The sequence below is a fragment of the Macrotis lagotis genome, chromosome 5 (assembly GCF_037893015.1).
Source record: "Macrotis lagotis isolate mMagLag1 chromosome 5, bilby.v1.9.chrom.fasta, whole genome shotgun sequence".
Lineage (NCBI taxonomy): Eukaryota > Metazoa > Chordata > Mammalia > Peramelemorphia > Peramelidae > Macrotis > Macrotis lagotis.
Genome location: NC_133662.1, coordinates 22,239,278 through 22,265,887, shown reverse-complemented (window position 1 = coordinate 22,265,887; position 26,610 = coordinate 22,239,278). Strand labels below are relative to the sequence as shown.

The window sequence follows — 26,610 nt, the reverse complement described above, 5'->3', positions numbered from 1 at the left end:
CGGGTGCGCAGGCGCGGGAGGGGCCCGCCAAAACGGGGGGGCGGGGGGGGGCGGGGCGGGCCGCACGTTTCCCCTGCGGGACCCGAGCTTTTCCCTCGGCGCGGCGGCGACAGCGGTAATGGCGGGGAGAGTTTAAAAAAACAAGTTTTTCTTTCTCCCGGAGGCAACGAGGACGGGGACTCGGCTCGGCGTAAATGCCTAGGGCCTGCCTGGGGGACGTGGGGCCCGGGATACTGGGGGCCCCGGGCCGGGGAGAGGGTGGGGGAAGGGCTAGAGAAGGTCACCGGAAGGGAAGGGCGGAGGGCCGAACTGGCTCCTCGCGCACCCCACGCGCGGCTCTTCCACGGCCTTTTCTGGAGGAATTAGCCGCGCCGCAGTCGTCCGCCGGCGCGGCCTGGTCCTGCCTCCGGGGCCCCCGGCACGGAGGTGGGGCGGGCAGGCCCTCTCACCCGCCGTGGGCTCTCTGCCCGCTCCTGACCCTGACACGCCTCTGCTTTATTTACGGCCTCGTCCAGATTGCTCGTGGAACGGGGAACGAGCCCTCGTCAAGTCCTTAATGCCTTGTTACTTCTCTACATTCTCACTTCACTCGAGTGACAGCATCCCGCAGGGACTGAAATGATTTAGATGCTACTTTGAAAAAGATTGGGAAGCCCCACTTTGTTCATCAAATCCAGAGAATCATAGAACTGTCTTTGAAGTCTGGTGGAAAGGAAGTGCTACTTTCCATTGCAGTTGGTAATTAGTTAGCTTCAATTATTTAGAACTTTGCAAACCTTAAAAAGCACCATTGAAATGTCAACTAGTATTACTATAATAAATGTCAGGCTGAATCAACATTTATTCAACAAATATTTATTAGAGTATATTGGGCAATGGAAAGAACCCTCGAGTTGGTCTTTTGCCATTTTACTATTTGTATGTCCAGAATCACTCAGCCAGTTTTTTTCTTTAAGGAGAATATTTGTTCTTCCTGCTGACTGAACATCCAGTGGAATGGTAAAGTACTTTGTCACCGTGACTCATGCTTTGTGAATATAAGTTACTGTTGTGACCATTTTATTGAGTGCAAAGGCTGGTGGTATTAGAACTGTAGCCCTAAACTAGTCCAGTGGCATCAGAGAATAACTACTTTTCTCTCTTCCAGATAACAGTCTGACTTGTTATGGTGATTTTTTTGAACCCAAGTGTAAGATTTGCATTTCTCTCCTTTACATTTTTTTTTCTCCTGGAAAACTTATTGTGGGTGAAGACGCAGGGCAGCTGGACGATTTAGATGATTCCAATCTTGTTGGCAATATCCAAAGCATCACAGTGTGGAGCGAGTCGGACCTAGGCCTTCTTTTCTCCAAAAGGCCCAATCAGTGTGTTAACCTTTGCCACATCAGTGTCATACAGCTTCTTTACCTCCTGGTTGATTTGGTGCTTGTTGGCTTTGACATCCACAATGAAGACTGTTATCCTCAATCTTTTTCATAGCAGACTCAGTGGTCAGGGGAACTTAATGATGGCATAGTGATCATAGTGATCAAGTTTGTTTCTCCAAGGGGCACTTTTCTGAGGGTATTTTGGCTGCCTTCAAAGTTCTAGTGTCTTAGGTCTCCAGAAGGTGGGGAGGTTCGGATCTTCTTTTTTTTGTGGTTATGGACACCCTTTAACACCACCTTCTTGGCCTTCAAGGCCTTGGACTTGGCTTCTGTCTTGGGTGGGGGGACAACCGCTTCTTTCTTCACCTTTGGCACCATCTTGGGGGAAAGGGTCTTCTTTAAATTTTATCTTGTTAGATTTAGCCCAGGGTTCTATTAAGGACATTTCCTGATTCCTAATCAGTCATAATTAGACATGTTAGCTGACCCTAGCATTGTCATCTTGAGATTGAGAATAGTTTTTGTCTTTAAATAATTGATCATATAGGACAGGACCAAAGAGAAATCCCACAAGAAGACTGGTTCAAGAGAAGGAGTGCTGGATTAGAAGTCATAGAACCTGGGTTCAAATCCCTAAACTGGTTCTTGCTACTTGTATGATCTTCTCAGGCCCTCAGAGAATTGAATTTAGTTTCAATATGTTGAACGAGATGATCTTTAAGGTTCCTTCTATCTTTGAATATATGATCCTATTTGAATTCTCCTCAGTGTCTCTTCTTGATCTGTTGATCCTTCCTTTAAGTGTTTGCTTCCTTTTAGGGATTTGTGGCATTCCAGTGTCTCAGTCTTTTAATTTTTTTTTCATCAGTACATTGTGATATGAAACTTAAATATTTGGTCTCTTGCCCACAGGAGACATTGTTTAGATATATTGTCAAAAAATAATGGTTATTAGAGAAACAGTGAGGAGCAGTGGAAAGATAGGAGTCGAGATTGGGCCAACATTTAACTCTTAAGACTATTTCCTCAGCCCCAAATTAGGGGTAATTGCATTGTGTATCTTCCAAGTTATGTTGAGTAAAGCTTTTATTAACCGCAAAGTGTGCCATATAAATGTGCTCAGCCATAGGACATGTAGCAAGATATTCTAAGGGTAGGAGGGAAAGACCTGAGTTTTATCTCCTGTAGTTTGATAGAAAATGTAACCTTTCCAACAGAAATATGTTTTTTGAGGGGTAAACTAGGTATAAGGTTATATTGGGGGTTACAAAACTGACTAATTATTAGAGAAAACTCCTTGCTGGAGTTATGATTGAGAAGAAGGCAAGTCATTATCTATCCAAAGTAAGCTTGTTGAGATTTGGATGCTGCCTATTTTATTTATTTTGGCACTCTTGTAGTTGTTGTGGATGAAAGGAAATTGTTGATTTTAAGAAATCTGGAAAATTTTTCTTTGAAGAATCTCTTTTTTTTTAAAGTTTTTGCAAGGCAATGGGGTTAAGTGGCTTGCCCAAGGCCACACAGCTAGGTGATTATTAAGTGTCTGAGGTCGGATTTGAACTCAGGTACTCCTGACTCCAGGACAGGTGCTCTATCCAATGTTTCCTCTTCTTTGTTTCCCCCTATGTATATTTCCCCTACTTGTACACATTATGATGTGGATCATAATAATATCCACAGAGCAGTTTGAAGTCTGCAATGCAAAAGAGTATTAGTCACATTTTACAGTTGAGGAAATCAAGGCTCAAAGATGTTAAGTGACTTGTTCAGAGTCAACACTGCTGGTGTCAGAACCAAGACCCAGATCTTCTAAACGTGGTGCTCTTTCCACTATATACACTGTCTCTCATGTATTCCCTCCAGGTTAGTATGAGATATTATGCTAGAAAAATAGAATAGTTTCAGATTTTGTAGGTCCTCCAAGTTCCAGTTTGAATGTAAAGTCTATTTAGACAGTAAAGAAGGAATGAAATTCCCTAGCCACCTACTACCCTTCTCTTTATACCTGTTCTGCCATTTTTTTTGTTAGTTTTCTAAATACAGAATTTTGCAGTATTGTATTCATTTTATGATTATGAAAACTTGTGTAACCCATTGCTGTCTAGCAAAATAACTGAGAAGTAGATTTCAGTTAATCCTGAGCTCTTTGAAAAAAAAAGTTGCCAATATTAGTTGTGAATCAATTGATCAGCATGTATTTAGTAATTGCCTTCTATTGTATTGGCCACTATTGTGAATTTGAAATGTGTTATTGATTCCTAGATTATATACATTTTGTATATTTTTCTGGGTACCATAATTTGTATTTATAGCACTTTGAAATTTAACATAGGTTAGTAGTGCAAAATATTGCTATTTCCATTTTATGATGAAGAAACTGAAGCTCAAGAGATGACTTGATTTATAGTTAGTAAGTAAGCAGCACACCTGGGATTCAAACCTATATCCTACCCTAATCCAGTACTCCTTCCATCATACATTGCTTGCTTGGCTTAACCTGGAGGGAATACATGAGAGACAGTGTATATAGTGGGAAGAGCACCACGTTTAGAAGATCTGCGTCTTGGTTCTGACACCAGCAGTGTTGACTCTGAAGAAGTCACTTAACATCTTTGAGCCTTGATTTCCTCAACTGTAAAATGTGTCTAATACTCTTTTGCATTGCAGACTTCAAATTGCACTGTGGATATTATTATGATCCACATCATAATGTGTACAAGTAGGGGAATATACCTAGGGGGAAACCAAGAAGAGAAAATATTAAGAGAGAAAAGTTCCTCTGGTCCTGGCTTTTCAGAGCACTGGGGACCAACAGAAGAGAGATCTGAGAATATAATTGATAGTCAAATATAGGAATGGTCCCTGAACATCTGTTACTGTACTTTTTTGTCTTGGGCACTCTGCTGGACGTGTATGTTGAGACAGTGCTGCCTTGTGTACAGTGACCACGTTCCAGATTTCCTAGGATAATCATGATTTCAGGAGATGTATATTGATGAGACTTGACAAAAACGTAATATTCTTTGTCAAACTACATCTACTAATTTTTAAGAGCCTAGGATCCTTAAGGTTGGAAGGATCCTTCAGAGATCATTTAGTAAGGCTTTCTCTGTGTTTGGATAGTATTATTATACCCAATTATCCAGTCTCATTTATCTGTTGTCAAATATTTTTGATCCATTTGAGGGGGAAAATTTAAAATTTGACCTCATAGTTGATTTTTCACTTTTTAGAAACTCTTTAAGTGCTTTCTCTTTTTTTTTTGGCAAAGCCCCAAGATCACACAGTTAAGTAATTAATTAAGTGTCTGATGCTGTATTTGAACTCAGGTCCTCCTGATTCCAGGGCTGGTACTCTATCCATTTCACCACCTAGCTGCCGCCTTTAAGTGCTTACTAATGGCAGAGTACTGTTGTTAGGGTCTGCGGAAGATTGGAGGCAATCCAACTGAGGTCACATTACTATTATTATTATTTTTTTTTTTTAGTTTTTTTTTCAAGGCAAATGGGGTTAAGTGGTTTGCCCAAGGCCACATAGCTAGGTAATTATTAAGTGTCTGAGACCGGATTTGAACCCAGGTACTCCTGACTCCAAGGCCGGTGCTTTATCCATTACGCCACCTAGCCACCCCTGAAGTGGAATTTCTTTAGTGACTAAAGTGGGAAGAGGCAGGAAAAGTTTAATGAAGGCAGCATTTGAATTGGTTTTTTTTATTTATTTTTTATTCTCATTTTGTACAAATGTTTTTCTTTACATTAATAAAATATACTTGTTTACAAGTAAACAAAATACCCCTCCCCCCATGAATATAGATAGACTTGCTTGGGCAAAAAAGTAAAAGGGGGAGAAAAAATTAAAATAAAAAAAAATAATAGTAATAATTGTAGGTATGGCCAGGTGGTGCAGTGGACGAAGCACCAGCCCTGGAGCCAGGAGCACCCGAGTCCATATCCAGCCTCGTAAACTCAGTAATCACCCAGCCATGTGACATGCAAGCCACCCGATCCCCACTGCCCTGCAAAAACCAAAAAGAAGAAAAAAAAAAGACCCAAAATAAAATAGTAATAATGGTAGGGGTGGCTGGGTGGTAGACAGCATTGGCCCTTGAGCCAGGAGCACCTGGATCCGAATCCGGCCCCAGACACCCAATGATCACCCTGCTATGTGGCCCCAGGCTTGAATTGGGTTTTAATGGGAATTCTCTAGGCAAAGACTGCATTCCAGGAGAATGGAAATATCAGTAAAGATTTAGAGCTGGGAGCATGGGGAATGGTATGTGGCTCTGTTTGGCAGGAACATATAATATGTGGGGTAGTATGAGATATAATGCTGGAAAAATAGAATAGTTTCAGATTTTGTAGGTCCTTCAATTCCAGTTTGAAAGTAAAGTCTAGGGTGCCTAGGTGGCACAGTGGATAAAGCACCGGCCCTGGAGTCAGGAGTACCTGGGTTCAAATCCAGTCTAGGGCAAGCCACTTAACTCCATTTGCCTTGCAAAAACCTAAAAAAAGAAAGAAAAAAGAAAGTAAAGTCTATTTAGACAGTAAAGAGGGAATGAAACTTTTATAGTTGAGTGACATGACTAAATTTATATTCTAAGAAAATAAGTCTGGCATCTATTTGAAGGTTGGATTGTGGGTGGAAAGACTTATTATAATAATGTTATTACAGTAATTAGGAAGTAGTAATGAGCCTATGTTGGATTGTTGGAGCAGTTGGGATAGATTAGAGGGGACATGAAAAATATTGTGGAAGTGGATTTGGACAGGTCTTTTGTGACTTTTTGGAAATAGTACATTATTAAGGAGACGGGATTTTGAACAAGGCTCATTGGATTTGATAATGATGACATTGAAAGAAATAGGATTACTGGATCATATACTTAGAGCTGGAAAGGGCCTCAGTCGTTTTATTTTATAGATGAGGAAACTGAGATTCAGAGAGATTATGATCACCCAAGGTCATACTGGTGAGTAAGAAGAGCTGGAATTCCAGTCCAGATATCTGACTCCAAATTGACTTTTTTCAGTATATCACAATACTTTAACTAGAAAAATTTGCTAGGATTCAAGCTTGAGAGAAACTCAGAGATATCTTAACTTTACATACTCATGTTATAGATAAAGAAAATGAGATTCAGAGAGACAATTAATAACTTTATCCAGGTCTTGGTGAGATTCAAGTCTAGGTCTTCTAAACGCAAATTTGATGCTCTTTTCACTGCAGGAGGAGGAGGAACAGGATTAGGGAAGATGTGTTCTCTTTTTTTTCTTTTTTTAAATTTATTTTTATTAAAAGATATTATTTGAGTTTTACAATTTTCTCCCAATCTTTCTTCCCTCCCCCCACACCCCCACAGAAAGCACTTTCAGTCTTTACTTTGTTTCCATGTTGTACCTTGATCCAAATTGGGTGTGATGAGAGAGAAATATCCTTAAAGAGAAGAGAAGTCTAAGAGGTAACAAGATCAGACAATAAGATATCTGTTTTTTTTCTAAATTAAGGGGAATAGTCCTTGCTCTTTGTTCAAACTCCACAGCTCCTTATCTGGATACAGATGGCACTCTCCCTTGCAGACAGCCCAAAATTATTCCTGATTGTTGCACTGATGGAATGAGCAAGTCCTTCAAAGTTGAACATCACTCCCATGTTGCTGTTAGGGTGTACAGTGTTTTTCTGGTTCTGCTCATCTCACTCAGCATCAGTTCATGCAAATCCCTCCAGGTTTCCCTGAAATCCCGTCCCTCCTGGTTTCTAATAGAACAGTAGTGGTCCATGACATACATATACCACAGTTTGCTAAGCCATTCCCCAATTGAAGGACATTTACTGGATTTTCAATTCTTTGCCACTACAAACAGGGCTGCTATAAATATTTTTGTACAAGTAATGTTTTTACCCTTTTTCCTTATCTCTTCAGGGTATAGACCCAGTAGTGGTACTGCTGGGTCAAAGGGTATTCTCATTTTTGTTGCCCTTTTGGCATAGTTCCAAATAGCTCTCCAGAAGGGTTGGATGAGTTCACAGCTCCACCAACAGTGTAATAGTGTCCCAGATTTCCCACATCCCTTCCAACAGTGATCTTTATCCTTCCTGATCATACTGGCCAATCTGAGAGGTGTGAGGTGGTACCTCAGAGAAGCTTTAAGTTGCATTTCTCTAATAATTAATGATTTAGAGCATTTTTTCATATGGCTATGGATTACTTTGAGCTCATCTGTAAATTGCCTTTGCATATCCTTTGACCATTTGTCAATTGGGGAATGGCTTTTTCTTTTAAAAATATGACTCAGTTCTCTGTATATTTTACAAATGAGTCCTTTGTCAGAATCATTAGTTGTAAAGATTGTTTCCCAATTTATTACATTTTTTTGATATTGGTTACATTGGTTTTCTCTGTGCAAAAGCTTTTTAATTTAATGTAATTGAAATCATCTGATTGGTTTTTGGTGATGTTCTCCACCTCTTAGTCATGAACTGTTCCCCTTTCCATAGATCTGACAGGTAGACTAGTCCTTGATCTTCTAATTTGTTTATAGTATTGTTTTATGTCTATGTCCTGTAACCATTTGGATCTTATCTTGGTAAAGGGTGTGAGGTGTTGGTCTAATCTAAGTTGGGAAGATGTAATCTTAATTTTGGTTTTGAGTTTGAGTTAGAGGAACTGTTCAGGTGGAGGCCTTAGGACTCATTCAGGTTGGAAAATATAATTTCAGAATTATCTAGGTAGAAGTGATAGTTGAAACAAAGGAGCTTCTTTTTCTTTGCAAGGCAATGGGGTTAAGTGGTTTGCCCAAGGCCACACAGCTAGGCAATTATTAAGTGTCTGAGGCCTTATTTGAACTCAGGTACTCCTGACTCCAGGGCCAGTGCTCTATCTACTGCCCCAAAGGAGCTTCTGAAAGAAGCTTCTTCTGAGTTTTAACTCTTCTTGGGTTGGTGTTTGTTTTTGCCTGTTTAACAAGTACAGTACCAGTGTGCCAAAGAGGAGTTCAGTTTGGAGCTAAGACATGTTTTAGGTCAAATATTGTAGTCTCTTATTAAGGAAGCTGCCAAATAACATACTCAGTATAAATTATTCATTAGTGAAACAAGTAGAGAATAACTTTTTCAGAAATCATCTAGGGCTCTTAAGAAGATTGGGAAAACAGGACTTTATTAGCTCCTCCTTTATCTTAAAAATATTATTAAGGCTGTGATCCTGAATCATTCATTGTATTGATCCAGGTGCAAAAAAAGAGAGGGGAGTAGGATTAGGATAGGATTTCTGTAAAATTTGGCATTAAAAATTCCTTTTAAATGAATTTTTATTGATGCCTTTTGTTTTTCATGGCCTAAATTTCTCCTGTATCTTTCTCTCTCCCCTCAGAGAACTATACCATATAACAAAGAAGTCTTTAAAAAAGAAGCAAAAGCAGTTATTAAAAAAAAAATCTGAATATGTGGAATGTTCTGCATTTGTGGACCTCTAGTCTCCTACTTCTTTTAAAGGCTTTGGGGGAGGTATTTTCTCATATCTCTTCTTTCTGACCAAGCTTGTTCATTGTATTTTTGCAACATTCTTTTTCATTTGTGCGTTTTTGATAAATATTTATTAAGTGCCTATTATATGGAAAACATTGTAAAACCATCATTTCCAGGCAAGGGAGGGACTTCCCCCTCCCCCCTCCCCCATTTTAAATAAACTTGCAACCCACTAATATTGTACTGCTACTCTTGGCTAGGAAGGGTTTTCTTGCTTTGGAATTTGCTATCTTTGGAAGACTTGGGGATTCTCTAGATTGTAGATTGTGGAAGTAGTGCTGTCAGTGTCTCAATCTAACTAAATTTATGCCTTTCAGACCCTTTTATCTAGGGTTTAATGCTGTCTCTTCCCTTCTGGATATAGCACTGGCCTTGGAGTCAGGAGGACAAGGGTTTGAATCCAACTTCATACACTAACTCTGATCTTGGGCAAGTCACTTAACCCTGATTGCCTCACATCCAGGGCCATTTCTAGTCATCCTGATTCATATCTGGCCACTGGATCCAGATGGCTCTGGAGGAGAAAGTGAGACTGGTGACTTAGTACTGCATCCCCTCCCTCAAGTCCAATTCACATGTTTGTTATAGCATCACTCCCCCTGATGTCATAGTCTTCTTCAAGAATAAAGGACAAACACTTCTAAAGACCTTCCCAATTCTCTAAATTCTGTCATTAATTAGTTTCTCTCACAGCTACTAACTCCCTGCCTTTTGGGTAACCTTGTGCATATACTTGGGAGAACCAGGTGCTTATTCATTTATTTTCACTTTATTCACATCTTTGGAAAATGTTCCCAAATGCTGCCAGTATTTTTAATCCCTCGCATTGCACTTTGCTCTGGAGAAGTGCTTAAATATATATTTGAATAAATTAATTTATATGCTCCTCTTTCAATCTTTGAAGGATTTTTTGGTGGCTTGTGTTGCAGAGACCACTAAAAGCTTTTTGCTAATTTGTAAGTTCAGCTTGGTTTTGGGGCTATGGAAAATATATGAGATTGAGAGACATAGTTGGTGTAAATAAATGACCCCCCCAACTTCTCATTTTCCAATATATTAATTTTAATACTTTAATTTTGCAAAGAAGGGGCAATGGAAGTCAAGCACTGTAAGGTGTTAGGCTGTACCTTTTTTGATGAGGAAACCAAAAAGCCAAATGGGGAAGCATAATAGTCATGCTTTGGAACTTATGGCTCATTGAGAATCCTGTATTGATTGAATACTTATAAGTTCCAGGGACTTTCTAAGACACTAGAAATTCAAAACTAAAATGAAGTAGCATCTCCTTTGAAGGAGTTTTTATACTGTTGGGAGAAACGTGTACATAAATAAGTATAAAGAATAAATGCAAGCTAGTTAAATAAAAGAGTAGTTAAAGGAAGAGCTGCAGTTGCAGTTGGGGAATTAAAAAAGCTTTGGTGTGAGGAGCGGCTAGGTTTCACAGTGGATAGAGCACTGGCCCTGGAGTTAGGAGTATCTGAGCTCAAATCTGGCCTCAGACACTTAATAATTACTTAGCTGTGTGGCCTTGGGCAAGCCACTTAACCCCATTGCCTTGCAAAAACCTTTTTAAAAAAAGCTTTGGTGTTCAAGGAGCCTGAGCTGAGTCTTAAAGAAAGCTGAGAAATTGTGTGTCAGAGGTTAGAGAGTAAGGGAGGAGGGGAGCATTGTAGGAAATATTCCATTATAACTGTGGATGCTGGAATTTTTCCACTCCCAATATCTCTGCTGTACCACATGCTATCTTGGTTAAGTTGCTTCTTGTGTTTTGGGCCTTATTTGTAAAGTAGATGTGGACTTGATTCCCAAGATCCCTTTGAACTCTTAAATCCATGAACCTCATGAGGCTTTACAAAAAGAATATGCTTTGTCTTGAGTTTGTTTGGAATATGTGATATACTGTAAGTTGGGTAAAAAAGGATTAAAACCTTGAAAATACAATACCTTGCTCATAAATGTTTCATTTTTCCTTTATATAATGCTGAGGAAAAAAAGTTTTCAACTAACTGTAGGTTATAGGATCAAGAGTTAGAAGTGATGGACTTTAGAAGTAATCCAGCTCAATCTCTCTCATTTAATAGATAAAAAAAATAGGTCTTTTTTGCATGACTTCACATGCTTGTTTCCTAGTGAATGGGGGGAGGAATTTAGAACTCAAATAAAAAGTGAATATTTAAAATAAGAAGAAAACACAGCTTATAGTGACTTGTTCAAGGTCATACAGGTAGTCCAACAAAGCTGAAATCCCCTTGAGTCTATATTTTTTTTCACCACATTCCTCTCCTTCCCTCATTTGAAAGAAAACTTTGCTTTTCACATCATTGAAGGAAAAAAGTGCATTTAGGGGACTAAGCACATCAAAAAGATGAAAGAACTTGTTTACAGATCTTTAGAATTGGACTTGTTTGCTGATATTTATTCAGTGACTGAAAGACCCATTATTTTTAACTTCAGCTTTTGACCAGCTAGCTTGTACAAGTGAATAGGGGCTGCTAGTCTGTTGGAAATCAGTTTTTTTTCTTTTGAGGCTTTTCTTCAAATAAGATAATGTGTCTGTATCCTGCAAAAAACTGTTTCACTTGGAAGAGTTTGCTTTTTTCATGCCCTGTCTGTGTTTGTGTCTGTGTGTGTGTGTGTGTCTGTGTGTCTGTGTGTCTGTGTGTCTGTGTGTATTGGTGTTTAATGTTTGTGGCAAAAGCATTTCAACATCAAGAAATCTTCATAGATGAATTATTGAAATGTGAACAAAGCTAGTTACTGGGATAGAGTGTACAGCCTTTTAAAAATTGTTTTTTATTTTTTGTTTTTGTTTTATAGTTCATTTTAATTGATTTGAAGTTTAGTTCAGGATCTGCCAGTAAGTATTGGGAAGACCTCAGTAATAGCTAAAAGGTGGCTGGGTTTGATTCCGAGTAAAAATAATCTGCTTAGAAGGGAAAGATCCTGTCTGTAAATCATCAGTGTTGATGAATCTAGATAGTTGATTTCTTTCTGAGGCTAGCAGGGTCTATTAATATTGTTCTTCCCTGGGAATGGGGATACTCTTAGAATATTTTGATCTCCAGGAAGTTTTCTTTCCTCTTTTCCAACCCCAATTAATTTTACGGATATCTATCAGTTGAAAAAAGGTCTCTTGAGGAGATGGTAGAAACCCTAAATGGTAGTTACCTTTCCTTTTTAAAAAAAACCTAGAAAATTCTATGCCTATAAAAGTATTTTTATATGGATTATACAGAAAGAAGGTTGTTACACTTCAGCACATATCTAGAGATATCTTTGGATGGTTTCCTGGTTATCTTTCAAAGATCTGGTAATTTTTCCAGTTTTCCATTGAACAGGAGAAATGCAGGTTCCTAATGCCCTGTTTCCTCTTCTTATTGCCAATATATTTAGAATAGCATGTTTAGTTGTTCTGACCTGGAGTTTTGGGGGATTTAGCACATATAAATATATAAATATATGTGTGTGTGTGTGTGTGTGTGTGTGTGTGTGTGTGTATGTATATGAAGAATTTAAGAGGAATCTTTAACTCAAAAAAATCCCAAAACTCAACAGATTGTGTTGACATATCTTACCTGGGTAAATTCTTGGAAGTTTGAGAATCAGTGGAACAATCAATTCTCTTTTGATTACAGGATAATAATAACTCATGTGATTCTTGCTGTTCTCCACATAGTTATAAGAAGTTTTCCATTAATTAACTAAGATGAAAAAGATATTCTGTTATTGAATAAATTTATTTCATATTTGGGGGATATGGGAAGTCTAGGAAGAGCTTAAACAAACACTGAACACAGAAGTCACAAGAAGGAAATACCTTCTGGCTCATCTCTGGGTAAACACTATCGTATAGATTGTCTGAATTGAGTTTAAACGTGCTTCCAAGTTATTTATTAAATAATTAGAAAGTCATTTTTAATATCTATAACTTAATTTCATCTTTCCTATTTAGATATGGTTTGTAGAATTGGGCAATTTTATACAATTGCAAATGTGTAGATGTGGAATATTAGTATTGGAAAAGACATTAGAGGTCATCTGTTCCTGCCTATTCCTTTTGCACTTGAGAACAAACCCAAAGAGGTCAAGTACAGAGTCTAGTCCTTACCAAAGAAGAGGACTTCCTTTGTTCTTTAGGAAGACATAAGTTCAAGTCCAGTCTCAGATATTTAAGAGCTTTTTCACTCTGATCAAGTAACTTAACCTTGATTCTCAATTTCCTCATCTGCAAAATGGGTACAAACTCCCCAGGTTGATATGAGACTAATGAAATGACATATAAAACGCTTTGTAAACATTAAGTGCTATATAAATGATAGCCATTTTTGTTGGTGCTTTTACTTTTACTGACTTGTTTAAGGCCATACAACCTTGTAGAAGGAATCAAGCAAATGATATTAGATGATGGAGCTGTGACAATTGTTTTACATGCTCCTAATTTCAGGACTGAAAAATATTTTTTTTTTAAAAAGTTTTTATTGGTGTCTTCTGTTTCTTGCTTCATCATAGTTATCCCAGTTATCTTTTTTTCTTTTCCCTCCAAGAGAGCCATCTCACAATAAATAAACAAAATCAAAAGAAAGAAAGAAAAAAGAAGCAGATGTGAAATATCTCATTGGAAATACAACTGACCTGGAAAATAAATCCAGGAGAGATCATTTTAGATTATTGGATTACCAGAAAGCCATGACCAAAAAAAAGATCTTGGATGGCATCTTTGAAGAAATTATCCAGGAAAATTACCCTTATATCCAAGGACAAGAGGGTAAAATAGTAATTGAAAGTATCCTCTGTTCACCTGAAAGAGATCCCAAAATGAAAACTTCCAGGAATATTGTAGCCAGATTTCTTTTTATTTGAAAATCTTTCTTGTGATTACTTAACTTCTATATATCCTGGAGTTTGCATCTTTGGATTGTTTCCCTGGAGGTGATCCATGAGTTTTCGCTTACAATTTCATTTTCTGTGTTCCTAAGTTTTGGGTTGTTCTCTTGTATCATTGTTTCATTATGAGTTTCAGGTTTTTTGCCTTTGTCATGTTCATCTGGGATACTGATGATCCTTAGGTTGCCTTTACTAATTCTATTTTTGAGGTCCAGTATGTTTAGCCTGGATTAATGACCATTAGTTATATTGTTTTTGCTTCTGTCATCTATATAGGCCTCTGCTTCTATATATTTGTATTCACTATCTGTTATTTTCTCTTTTGTTTCTTTGGTGAGACTTACCATTGCAGATTCTGACCATTATTTTATATTCTGTCCATTATTTTGCTGTGTAGGCTTAAGTTCTGCTCTTAAATTGTCATACTTATTTTTTGAATCATTCAGTAACAGGATGTTGTGGTTCCATGTTATTTACATTTTCTTTTTCTTTCTTTGGCAGTAGGGTTAAATGACTTGGCCAAGGTCACACAACTAGTAATTTAATAATTAGTTTCTGAGGCCACATTTGAACTTAGATTCTCCTGACTTGAGGGCCAATGCTCTATCAACTGTGCCACATTTTCCACAAAGTTCTCTGCCTCACAAAGTTTTGGATATTTTCTTTGCAACAAAACCCAGCCTACATTCTAGTCCCTGCCTCCCTCTTTCTAGTACCATGGAAATCAGATGTGATAACTGAACTTGTTTGCTATCTGAAGGCTATATTACCTTCTTTTGTTAATGTTTTCCCTATTGATTTATCTGCTTAAGTTCAGGTCTTTCGATTTTCTTCTTCCTGATATCTATGGTAATTTTTGTTTTTCTCCTATTTCTCACTTTCTGATTCCTTCCCCTCTAAAGTTATCTCTCTGAGGTGCCTTCCCTAGAGGTTGGATCTCAAAATGATTCAGCTTTTTTAGATCTCTGCCCCCAATGACTTTTGGTGGGTCAGAACTGACCCCAGATGAATGTTGAACCCTTTCCCTCAGGCTTAGGAGAGTCACTTCCCCTTCTCATTGCCCCCCGCCCCCAGCCCTGCTTTCTCTGTTCTTCAGGTCTCTATCCTAACATTAGCAGGGGTATCAGGGTATAAGATCCGAGATCTGTTTCAAGCCCAGTCCTGTGTTCTCCTGTGTGTGGAAGATAGGAGAGTTTCAGGTTAAGCGTCAGTTCTTGTTTTTTTTTCTTTTCAGAGCAATTGTCCCATGTCAACATGAGTGGTCAGACAGGAATGTCTGAAGGCTATTTACCCACTGCTGCCCATACCTAGAGGCAGCCATAATGATCCACTTTAAAATTCAGCACCTCGAAGGAACTTATGGACCCCACAAAAACCAAAGCCTGAGACTCAACTGATCTGTTCTCTCTAGGGATGTGAGCTTTTAGAATGACAAAATTCTTTCTGAAGGGGAATAGAGTTTTGTGAGCCTGTCATCCATCAACTGGGTCAAAAGATGGTGTCCAACTGCAGTAAGTCTACAACTACCCTAAGAACAGGACAGGCACCATGACTCTTGGCAAACTGTCTCCTCACTCCCATTGTCCCCTGGGGAAAGAAAGCATAGATCTGAGGAAATTCTCGGAACCTCTTATTTGGAAAACAGATATTCTTCTCTTGCTTTGGAGGTTGCTGATGGTTTCTCTCTCCATTTTTCCCTCATCAAATTGTGTGTAACAGATTCCTCACTCTTGTCCTGGGGAGTCACCTTGTCCCTTCCTCTCACACCCATTTGGAACAGGAATGACATATCTCTTCTTGTAGACTCTGAGGTTCACAGCCTGGATCTTCATCTTCTAATTCCTATGTCCTAGTCCCATATCCAGGAATAGAGGTGCAGGGATCCTAAGAGGATTTAGCTCCTTCCAGCCTTCATTGTGCTTCCCTGGGGCAGTGAGCCTGGAGGGGAGAAGTGGGACTGAAGGTCCTGCAGTAACTTGGATCAGTCTTCTAGTGGGACAGATTCTCCCTTCTCCTACCCCTTCCCCTCAACTCTTGCCCCCAACATGGGTCCAGCCCTCAACGCTAATGAAGAGCTAGCGACTCAATATGACAAGAGAGGACCAGAGAGGACATTGAGGAGGCTAGGGAAAGAACAGGAATGGGGCAGGGCTTCCAGGACAGACATCTTTCTTCTTCCTTGTACTGTTATTGCCATTTTTACTCTCCACAAAATCCTGTTATTAAAATTCTCCCCTTCCCCCTCAAAGAATGTTTTTTAAACTAGACATGGAGGGGCAGCTAGGTGGCACAGTGGATAAAGCACTGGCCCTGAAGTCAGAGAGTACCTGAGTTCAAATGCAGCCTCAGACACTTAATAATTACTTAGCTGTGTGGTCTTGGGCAAGTCACTTAACCCCACTGCCTTGCAAAAAAAATAAAAAAAAAATAAGTTAGACATGGAGACTGCTGAACTTGCTTTTAATTGGCATATAACTTTTTGGTTTTGGAGAGGTTGAGGGGATCAGAGAAAATGTCTTTCATTTTGTTGGTCTTGTGACCCAGTGGTCTCCAGAAAATATACTTTTGTTTCATGCATTTTTTTTAGTTTGTGTGTGTGTGTGTGTGTGTGTGTGTGTGTATAACTTTACAGTTTATAAAGGACTCTCCATAAGTGCTGCAAGTTTTAATTCCTTTCATCATCACCTTATTTGGTGACTTGCCATATGACAATTCACATATAGCATACATGGACCAGAAATGTAAAATTTTTAAATATTTTTAATCTATAAGAAAACATTTTTCTGACCCTTCTTTCCATTGGCTCCTCCTTTCCTTGCTCTTTCAAACCCATGTTGTAGAAATTTTTATGGGAAAGTGGAAATCTATGTAATACTCCCTTATGGCTCTTTAGCAGCCAGTTTCCAACCTTCATTTCTAAAATCTTTAGATTTGCACTTAATCTATCCTGAACCCTTTGAGCAAGCAGGATATTGAGTGCCTATTCCTAATCTCTCTAGGAATAAGTAGATTTATTCTACTGTTCTCTCAGCTCCTTGGCCTTTGAGGCCTAATTGGGAGGGCAGGAACATTTTTGCTGAATTTCTAGATCAAAAAAGTAGCCTTTCTGTCTTAGAGGGAGCACACAAGCAAAAAGCCTTCAAGTCTCTCTTTATTCTTTTGTGAAGATGGCCATGCCTTTTGAGACAGAAATGCATCTATCTTGCTTTTAGAGTTTTCACTAATGTTTGTACTGAATGATCATAATGTGCTAGAATTATACCACTCTGACATTGTGGGTAGAATAACTTGGTAGCAATAGTTGAAAACTTCTTTCAAAAAAATCGTATTCTAAATTTTATAATCCCCCAATTTACAATTTTTCAGGAGCTATCTCTTTGGGGAAAAAAATTTCTCTACATCCTCCTACTCATGTATTAGAAGGCAGGTACTTTTCTCAAGAGAGTTTGTAGTTATGACTACACAGATGGGTGCAAATATACTTTAATTATTATGGTATTTTACCTGAAGAAATGTGACTTGTTTCATTGTAAAGTGAAAGTCCTATAGATGTGGTTTGAAATAGAGATTTTTTTTGTTTAAACGATAGAATAGAATAGGTTGATTTGGAATTACAGGTGATTTTGGAATTACAGGTGATTTCAGTATGAAATATGGCTTTGCCACTTTTCTTGGGCAAGCCTTTTAAATTTCTCCAAGCCTCAGTTTCCTCATCTGTAAAATGAAAAAGTTGGATTAGGTAGCATCTGGTCCTTTTCAGGTCTAAATCTTTACTCTGGGCAGTACTTGATAGCAATTTCACTCCCTCTTCCAGTACGTACAATGGACTCATTTAAGTGCATGGTATTTTTTTTATGAGATGGTTATGTTAACTGTCCTATTAATTATGAGTAGAGATTTGCTCTTTTTGAGAGTATGGGATTGTTCAGTTCCTAACTAACCTCCTGAAAGAAGAAATAATTGGACCTGTTTAAATAGGATTGGGTTGGATTTGGATGAAGAGGCCTTAATCTCCAGATGGTCCTGAAGATGTATTGAACCGAAGTTCAATTGCTCTAACCTTAGGAATTAATAAATAGGTGACATTTTAATAATACCTTAATATTTAAAAAGATAAATTTATGGAAAGGTTGAAGTAGAGGCATTTATTCTCTCCTTCCAGGAAAGGGTGATATTAGTAGTGAGAAGCTTCCTGAAAAGGATTTGAGTTGTATATTAGTGAGACTGGTTAAGAAGAGGAGTTTGAAGAACAAGTAAGGGAAGAGTTGCTGTAGCAGATGGTCAGAGATGGGAGGCTTAAAGCCCGGTTTTTTGTTTGTGTAAAGGTTTGAAGTAGTGGGTTCAGTCATTTCCTTAAACCAGTTTGACCTAATTCTAGTTTCTGGGAGTCCCAAGTGCTCATTTGTAGTTCTTAGGCTAAATGTAAATATCTTACGTATTCAATTGAAGTGTTGGACTGATGGAAAATATTGCAATGCTCTAGGGAGGAATGTAGGTGGTGATGTATTAATCCTAAATCTCTCTTTGGATATATTAATTAGCTGCTTTCTATCCTTCCTCTCAGATTTTCTTGTGGATCTGCTACAGGGAATTGTGAGTAAAACAGGTCAACTGAGAAATTGTTCCAAAGTTGTGGCATGGTTGGTTGTATATGACCTGTATCAGACCATGTTTCTTTTTTTCTTCTAAGTAATTAATACTTTCCATTTTATTGCAGACTATGTTTCAAGACACTGAGGGTTTTTTTTAAGAAGCTTTAAATAATTTGTTTCAATTACAATTTTTGATTAAATTTAGCTCCAAGCTTTTCTTGCCGCAGAACTGTGTGTATCATTCTCAAAATTAAATTTGAACACTAAAAATTTTAAAAATGAAAGCTGTTTTGGAATAAAGTAGATCATTTCTTAGGTCTTTAGTCAGCATTTTAGCTGACATTAGTGCAACATGATTGATTTAACATTTAGAATAAGGTTCATATTTGAATTTTAAACAGCTATAGTAGTTCTGAAAGTTAAACCAAGAGAAATGGCAATCATTTACAAAAGTGTGCTTATTCTCTGTCATATTTAGGTTCTAGAAACTGGGATATTTTTATGTGAGACTTGATTTTTCTTATCATTACCTTTGGAATGAAGATTTCTGCTTATTGAGCTATTTTGGGATGTTTATTAGAGGTTCTTTGAAAAAAATTGGAATGATGAGTGCTATGGATTTTGGAGTCAGGGTACCTGAGTTTTGATTCTGGTTTTATCTTGTGACTTCTCTCTGTGATCTTTGGCAAGTCATTTGAATTTGTTTGGGACTCAGTTTCCTCATGTATAAAGCAAGGATATTGACAAGATGACTTGGAAAGGTCTTTTTCAGGTCTGTATAACCTGTTTCCCTAATGAATATGAGAGTGATGTTAGATATTGGGTGGGGGGGATTTAGTGCTTAATAAATATTTATTGAGTCCTTAGGTGGAGGTAAACTGATTTTTTTCACCCACATCAATAAAATCTTATCTATGGTGCTTTGAACTTGTGGGAAGAAAGAGGTTATGTTTAAATACTAAAGCAGTGGAAACTTGATTGTTTATTCACTTGAATTCTTGAATTCTTTGACAGTAGTAGAATTTTCTGGTGGTAAAGTAGATCTGTGTTGGACACTTGTTGGAATTTCCTTTCCTCCCAGACCTAAATAGTGATGTAGGTGAGGGAAGGAAGAGGAGGCACCTTTGCTACATGTGATAAAGGTTGCTGTATTGAGTGCTGTGAGGCAGCTGAGCCAAGCCTCTTGAAACTCCAAGTCTAGGAACCAGCAGTCAGTTTATATAAAGCTTGATCTTTGGGAAGTCCATTTTGTTCTGCTCTTCCTGTATTTTATTTTATTTTTTTTACCTGTGGAACCAAACAACTCTATACTGTTGCATTTGTTTTATTTTTTTAAATAAATTTTTATTGATTTTTTTAAATTTATTTTTATGTCTCTAGTTCTACTATCTCCTTTATAACCATTCCCATAGAGTTATCCCTCCTGATGAGTAATAGAAAAGGGAGAAATGAGAGTAAAAGTTCTGCCAAAACTATCCAAAAAACTATAAAGTTTGACATTATATGTGGTATTACTTCTAAAAGGGCAGAAATGTCTTATATCTTCTCTTTGTAGCCAATATTGATTATTATAGCATTGAGTTTCAATTGTTGCTGTTATTCTTTTGATTTACAGTAGACATTGTATATATGTGTATTTTGTGTGTCTTATTTCTCTTTGTATTACTTTGTATAAGACTTCCCATGTTTTTCTGTATTAGTTATGTTAATTATTTCTAATGGCACAGTAATAATCCATTTCATTAATGTAGTAGCATTGATTCTACAGTTAAGTTAGCTATTTTAGGCATTGGGCAGCCACATTTTGTTTGGTTTTTTTGCTAGGCAATGGGATTGATTGACTTGCCCAAGGTCACACAGCTAAGTAATTGTTAAGTGTTTGAGGCTAGATTAGAACTCAAGTCCTTCTGACTCCAGGACCGATACTCTATTCACTTCACCACAGAAAAACATGGGAAGTCTTGTCCAAATTGATACAAAGAGAAATAAGACAAATTTCCTGGGTCCATCCTGTCTTATGTTGCTTTGATTTTTCTTCTTCTTTGGATATCCTAAGAGGAAGCCAGAGATTATAGAATACAAATGGATTCCTTTATCTTGTTAGTTTATTTTTTAAATTCTTGCTTTTTTTTCCTTTTCTGAAAAAAAGAACATAAGCAAATGGGTAATTACAATAGTTTTTATTTGTTTAGTTTTCAAAGTTTTAAAAACACTTTCACATGAATTATCTTTGTCTTGTAAGAAGAGTATTATCTTCATTGAGTGTGGAAGATGTTGAGAAAAATTAAATGACTTGCCTAAGGTCACATGTCTTATAGGTGGCAGAGTAGGGACTTAGACTGGAATGTGCTTATTACTCTGAGACTTTTGCTAGCATATTCTTTTTTTTTTTTAGGATTTTTTATTTTTGCAAGGCAAATGGGGTTAAGTGGCTTGCCCAAGGCCACACAGCTAGGTAATTATTAAGTGTCTGAGCCCGGATTTGAACCCAGGTACTCCTGACTCCAGGGCCGGTGCTTTATCCACTGCGTCACCTAGCCACCCCTTGCTAGCATGTTCTTATGAAATAGAGGATAGCACTGGGAAAAATGAGGCATGAATGAAAAGATTGAGTAGATAACACTTTTAAGTTTCTGAGGGGTGTAAGTGAAAGATGACCCCAATAAGCTTATTTTGTGTCTTTTATTTTCTTTCCCTTAATAAAGCTTTTTGACCCCAATCATGTTTTCTTGTCATAGTTTAGTTGCCTATGGTAATTGAGGGAATTAAATGGTGATGAAAGCTGTCCTTTGGGGGAGTTAACTTTGGAGTTTATTTGAGAAAAACTATAGCTTCCTTGAGTAGTCCCTGTCATATACCCTTCTGCTACTTAGAATTCCTAGTTCTTGCATTTAAGGGAAAGGGTGATGTGATAATATACTGATTAATTATATTATTTGGATGCTAGTGTTTAAATAGCTATTGTTGGATAATTCTTTTTCAAGAAAAGTCCAGTTCTAAGGCATGTAAACATTTGTTAAGAGCTCAAAAAAATTCATTTTTTTGTGGGAAAATTGGGAAATGATCCCAAACTAAGTGGATAGTTTTTTACTTGTTTCTTGCTGGATTCCTTTGAACTTTTAGTATAACTACTTTTCTGATGGCAATCAAAATAGAGGCCTGTCTTCCTAACCTTAAGGCTGGAATCCAAGTTCAGGGAATCTAGGTGGTAGTGGAATCTGGGAAAGATCCATTCATCCATAACATCTTTAGATAATAAGCATTGTACCAATTACATACCAGGAGTGCTACCTATCTGTCCTTTCCTTATCTTCAACCTGTGTCTCTAGTCCTTTTTCAAAATGTAAATAAACTATTAGTTGAAACTTTTGTCTTATAAATAAATCTGTTTTCTTCTGCAGGATTTCATCTTAGAATCTCTATGGCTTTCTCTACTGGGCCTTGGAGAGCCCTTTTAAACCCTGTCTGTGGAGTACTAAGCCAGCGCTATTTCAGGTAATTTTTCTTTTCCTTCATTTTCTCTCTTTCTTTCCCCTCTCTCATCTCTTTTTTTTCTCTCTGTCTCTCTCTTTCTTCCTTCCCTTCCCTCCCCTCCCCTTCAAAAAGAAGACAACTCCATTCCCTTACAAATATGGGAAGTTTATGTGAAATATTGAATATATTTTTGCAATTTTTTCAATATAACGTTTCCAGAATTTTTTCTGCTTCCCCCTTTTTTTTTCTTGTTAAAAAATAATTATGAGGGGCAGCTAGGTGGTGCAGTGGAGAGCACCGGCCCTGGAGTCAGGAGTACATGAATTCAAAATTGGCCTCAGACACTTAATAATTACCTAGCTGTGTGGCCTTGGGCAAGTCACTTAACCTCGTTTGCCTTGCAAAAACCTAAAAGAAAAAGAAAAAAAATTACTGAGGGGATAGGAGAAAGATGCAAGAGAAATTTACACTATGTAAAATTAAAGATATCAATAAAAATGTCTTTAAAAACTAAGAGAAATATTTTAATGATATGTTTTGCCTTTATATTACAATCATTTCCTATCCCCTCTGTATATTGAATGGTTCTTGGTGACATAGGAAAATTTTGCTACTTATCTGATTGTATACAGTATTCCACTTTAGTATTCCTCCACCTCTGCCTTGAGGGATGAAATTTGTTTCAGTACTTCTCCTGTACTATCATCATTTTTTCCCCCATTACTCAGTTTAATTACCTTTTAGGGATTTTTTTCATTCATATTGTTGTGTATATTCTCTTGATTCTGCTTATTTTGTTCTGCATTGCTTCTTACAGATCTTCCTCTTTCTCTGAATACCTGTCCCTTTTTTTTACTGTGCAATAATATTCCATTGTATTTGTATACCATAGTTTTTAGATATTCCCTAATTGATGGGCGTGTGTGTGTGTGTGTGTGTGTGTGTATGTATATATATATAAAACCTTTGTCTCTGTCTTTGACTTCATTGAGGTTTGTATGTAGTAAATTCACAATCTAATCAAGTTCTCCTCTCCCCCAACAGCATAAATTAAGCTAATTTTCTTTAAGACTTGATTAGTCCAGGGACCTAGGCTCAAGCTTTATCTCCCTGGCCAATCAAAAGTCCTAGGCACAATTTTGTTGACTTTCAGGGAAAATTAGCTTAACCAATATTTTCTGAGAGAAGAAGACAAGGGAAGTCCTGGTAGAAAGTGGTTCTGTCACAGGGAACATGCCCAGTGGAGGATTTGCTAAACTCAAAGGGTATGGGCAGTTTAATCACTGCTGCAAAATTCCTAATTGAAATGCAGAATGTTTGAGCACTTCACTCCCAGTAAAGCTCTAGTGTCTCTCTCTAGAATTCCTCCAGCATTGACTTTCTATCTTTAGTAAACTTTGGTTAATTACTTTTAAAAAATAGTGTTTTGTTATTATTCTATCCCTGCCATTTCTTGATAAATTTGCTTCTGCATAGATCCCTACCTTATAATATAGAAACAATTAGATTCAAGCTGACTTATTATTTGACAATTGTCAACTTTTTTGTCTTTCTGATCCCTTAACTTTTAATACCTTCCCGTATTTAATTACTTTGTATATATTTGTAGGAATTAAATTTTTATATAATTCTGTTAGACTCCATTAGACTATAAACTCATTGTAAATGGGAATTGTTTGTATTGTTTGTATTTGTTATCTCCAAGCCTAGCATAGTGCCTGGCACATAGTAAGTGGTTGATCGATTTATTACCTCTCTACTGAGAAGAGGGGAATAGTTTTATCAACTCTCTGGAATCAAGACTGGTTATTACATTAATCTGAATTCTAATGTCTTCTGTATTGTTTTTCTTCACATCATTATGGTCATTGTATATGTTATTTCTTGGTTCTGTTTTCCTTTATCTGTATACAGTTAGTTCATGTGAAGCTTCCCAGGTTCTCTTTTTTAATAATACTGCACAGTAATATTCCATTTTATTTCCATTATATCCACAGTATGTTCAGCCATTCTCCAGTGAATGGGGTACCTGTTCATCTGTCAAATTGATCTTTCTTAAGTGAGGTTTGATCATGTCACCTTTTTATTCAATAGACTCCAATGACTTCCTTTTTCCTACAGGATCACATATAGTCTGTTTTGGCTTTTGAAGTTCTTTGTAACCTAAGTCTTTCCTACCTTTCCAGGCTTCTTACCTTACACCCTTTTGTGTCGCTTGTAGTCCAGTGACATTGGCCTTCTTGCTGTTTCTTGCAAAATAATCTCAATTTGTATATTTCCACTGTCTGTTCTCTATGCCTGGAATTATTTCCCACCTCATTCCTTCAAATCTCAGTTAAAGTACTGCCTTCTGTAAGAAACCTTTCCCATTCTCTTTAATCTTTAAATCTTTTGAAATGATCTCTTTTTTTATCCAGTAGTTATCTTGTTTATTTAGAATTGCTTGCACCCTGTTTCCTCAATTAGATTGGGACAATGCCACCCTAGCTACCCCAGCTCCACCTAGCCCCACCCCCAATTCTGTGGGGTTTTTTTTAGTTTTTTCTTCAGTATTTTTTGTGCTTATTTTTCCATGCTCTTAATAGTATTCCCATTATTTTCTTCCTTTACTTTCATTTCTTTACCTATTTTTCCTCTTACACTCATATTTCATTTTGAAAATAATTTTTTAAACTCTTCAGAAATTCTTGTTGGAAGTGTGCCCAATTCACACTTTTCTTTGAGGCTTTGATTGTTGTTCTGATTTCATAGTCTAAGTTTATGTCTTGATCTTCCCTGTAACAATAGTAGCTTTTTATGGTCAGTTTGTTGTTTGCTTATTTTCCATTCTATTTCTTGATTTGGAACTTTGTGTTCAAGTTGGACTCTTTGGAGATGGTAAGGAATGGGGAGGGAACCTTTTTCAAGGTTCAGGTTTTTTTCACCTGCTGTTTTCAAATCTTTGTGCTTTTAACATGAGTTGAGTGGGGGAGAGGTAGGTCACTGCTTTCCTGGGTCTCCACTGTAGTCTTTAATCAGTAAGGGGCCTTGATTCCTTGAGATTTCAATCCTGACTGTTTCTCAGGGCTAGAAGTGATACTGCCCCTCAGGACTTCCAGTCCTCCTTTCCACCCCTGAACTGCAAATGAAAATGCTCCTCTCCACTCTGTGACCCAGATGTGAGTATTGTAAGAAATGAAAAAACTTGGAGAGACAGAGTTTCTGGGTAATTAATAATCAGTTGATTAGGTTAGCTAATCAAATTGATGGTCAGTGGTTTCTCTTGGTAACCAAAGGCTCCCAATGGAGACAGAGTGCCTAAAATATCTTTGTAGTAGAGAATGCCCCTGACAAATGAAAAATCAACCCTGATTAGTGAACATTTAATGAAGGGGGGGATAGACTAAAAGTCTTTAGCTTTTATTGAGAATGTGGTTTGATCATGCCTTCAACAGTCTGGATAAGGGGAACCATCTCTATCTAGACCACTATGTATGGTTCTCTACTTCATTAACTGGTTTACCCTAAACTAATAGAGGGGCACAAGGATAGGGGCTGATCTCTTTGGGATAAGAACTCTCCCAGACTGGATCCTAAACATGTACGGTCTCCTAGTTGGATGGGATCTAGCTCAATATGAAAGAGTATGTTTCCCAAAGGTTCAAATCCTGCTTTTTTCACCATCTTGGAAAGTCACCCTCTCAGTGTCCAGTTCACTCTCTTAAGACCATGTTCCAGAGGAAGTTTGGCTCTTCATTGGTAGCAGGAAGTTTTTCCCCAACACAGTTTTCTCTACCAAGGAAATCATGTATCATCCAGTCTCTCCTTCTTCCTTTCCTACAAGTAGCTAGAGACAGCATAGCATGATGGATAGGGTTTTGACTATGGAGTCAGGAAGACCTAGGTTCAAATGCTGCCTTTCACACTTTTTAGTTATATGACTGTGAATGAGTCAACTATTATATTATGTCCTTAGTCAACTCCCTAGGACTTATTTTCTAAGAAGAATTTCGTGGTTGGAATTTCCACCTGGGGAGATCCCTTACAAAGAGGTACTAATATATACCTTCCTGTCACAGACTGAATCTTTCTTTTAGTCTTCAGGGGGGGAAATCAGAATTAAATTGTGTTGCAGGGAATTTTATATGCAATCTTCATCATAGGAGAGTTGATAATGAAAAAGACTGTCAGACTTCCAAGAGTTACTTCTTGGAAGACAGTGTCTAATTTTAGATTGTTGTTTCCTCTTCTTTCCAGCACCACAGAGGCCCTTGGAGCAATCCAGAAGATGACAAGAGTACGTGTGGTAGACAATAGTGCCCTAGGGAACACTGCATATCATCGTCCCCCTAGATGGGTCCATGTCTACAGTAAGGCTGGAGTAGGCAAGGTGGGAGACCGCATCCTACTTGCCATCAAGGGGCCGAAAAAAGAAGGCCCTCATTGTGGGTCACAGAATGCCTGGGCCACGAATGACGCCAAGGTTTGATTCCAACAATGTAGTCCTCATCGAGTACAATGGGAACCCAGGGGGTACTCGCATCAACGTACCAATTCCAACAAGTCTTCGGCGGCTGGAAGGCGAGTATTCCAAAGTGCTTGCCATCGCCCAGACCTTCATATGAGAGGCGAGGGACTCTGACTTCAGGAGGTGCTCTTGGAGGGAGACAATTCACAGAGCAGTTTGCAACTAAGAATAGAACTTGGGGTAAAGGGAGGATTTTCCCCTTCTTTTCCCTAGGAGGGAGGGAGAAATCAAATTCTGTGAAGTAATAAAAATATTTTATGTA

The 26,610-nt window shown here is 37.8% G+C and overlaps 1 protein-coding gene across 1 annotated transcript; it reads left to right on the top strand.

Annotated features, from left to right (window-relative positions):
- Positions 1–45: 45 nt before the first annotated feature.
- On the top strand, positions 46–26,610 carry MRPL14 (mitochondrial ribosomal protein L14). The gene is given in 4 exon segments (XM_074237059.1): positions 46–115; positions 21,769–21,862; positions 26,078–26,240; positions 26,242–26,610. Coding segments are annotated over 3 exon segments (441 nt in total). The 5' UTR covers positions 46–115; positions 21,769–21,788; the 3' UTR covers positions 26,446–26,610.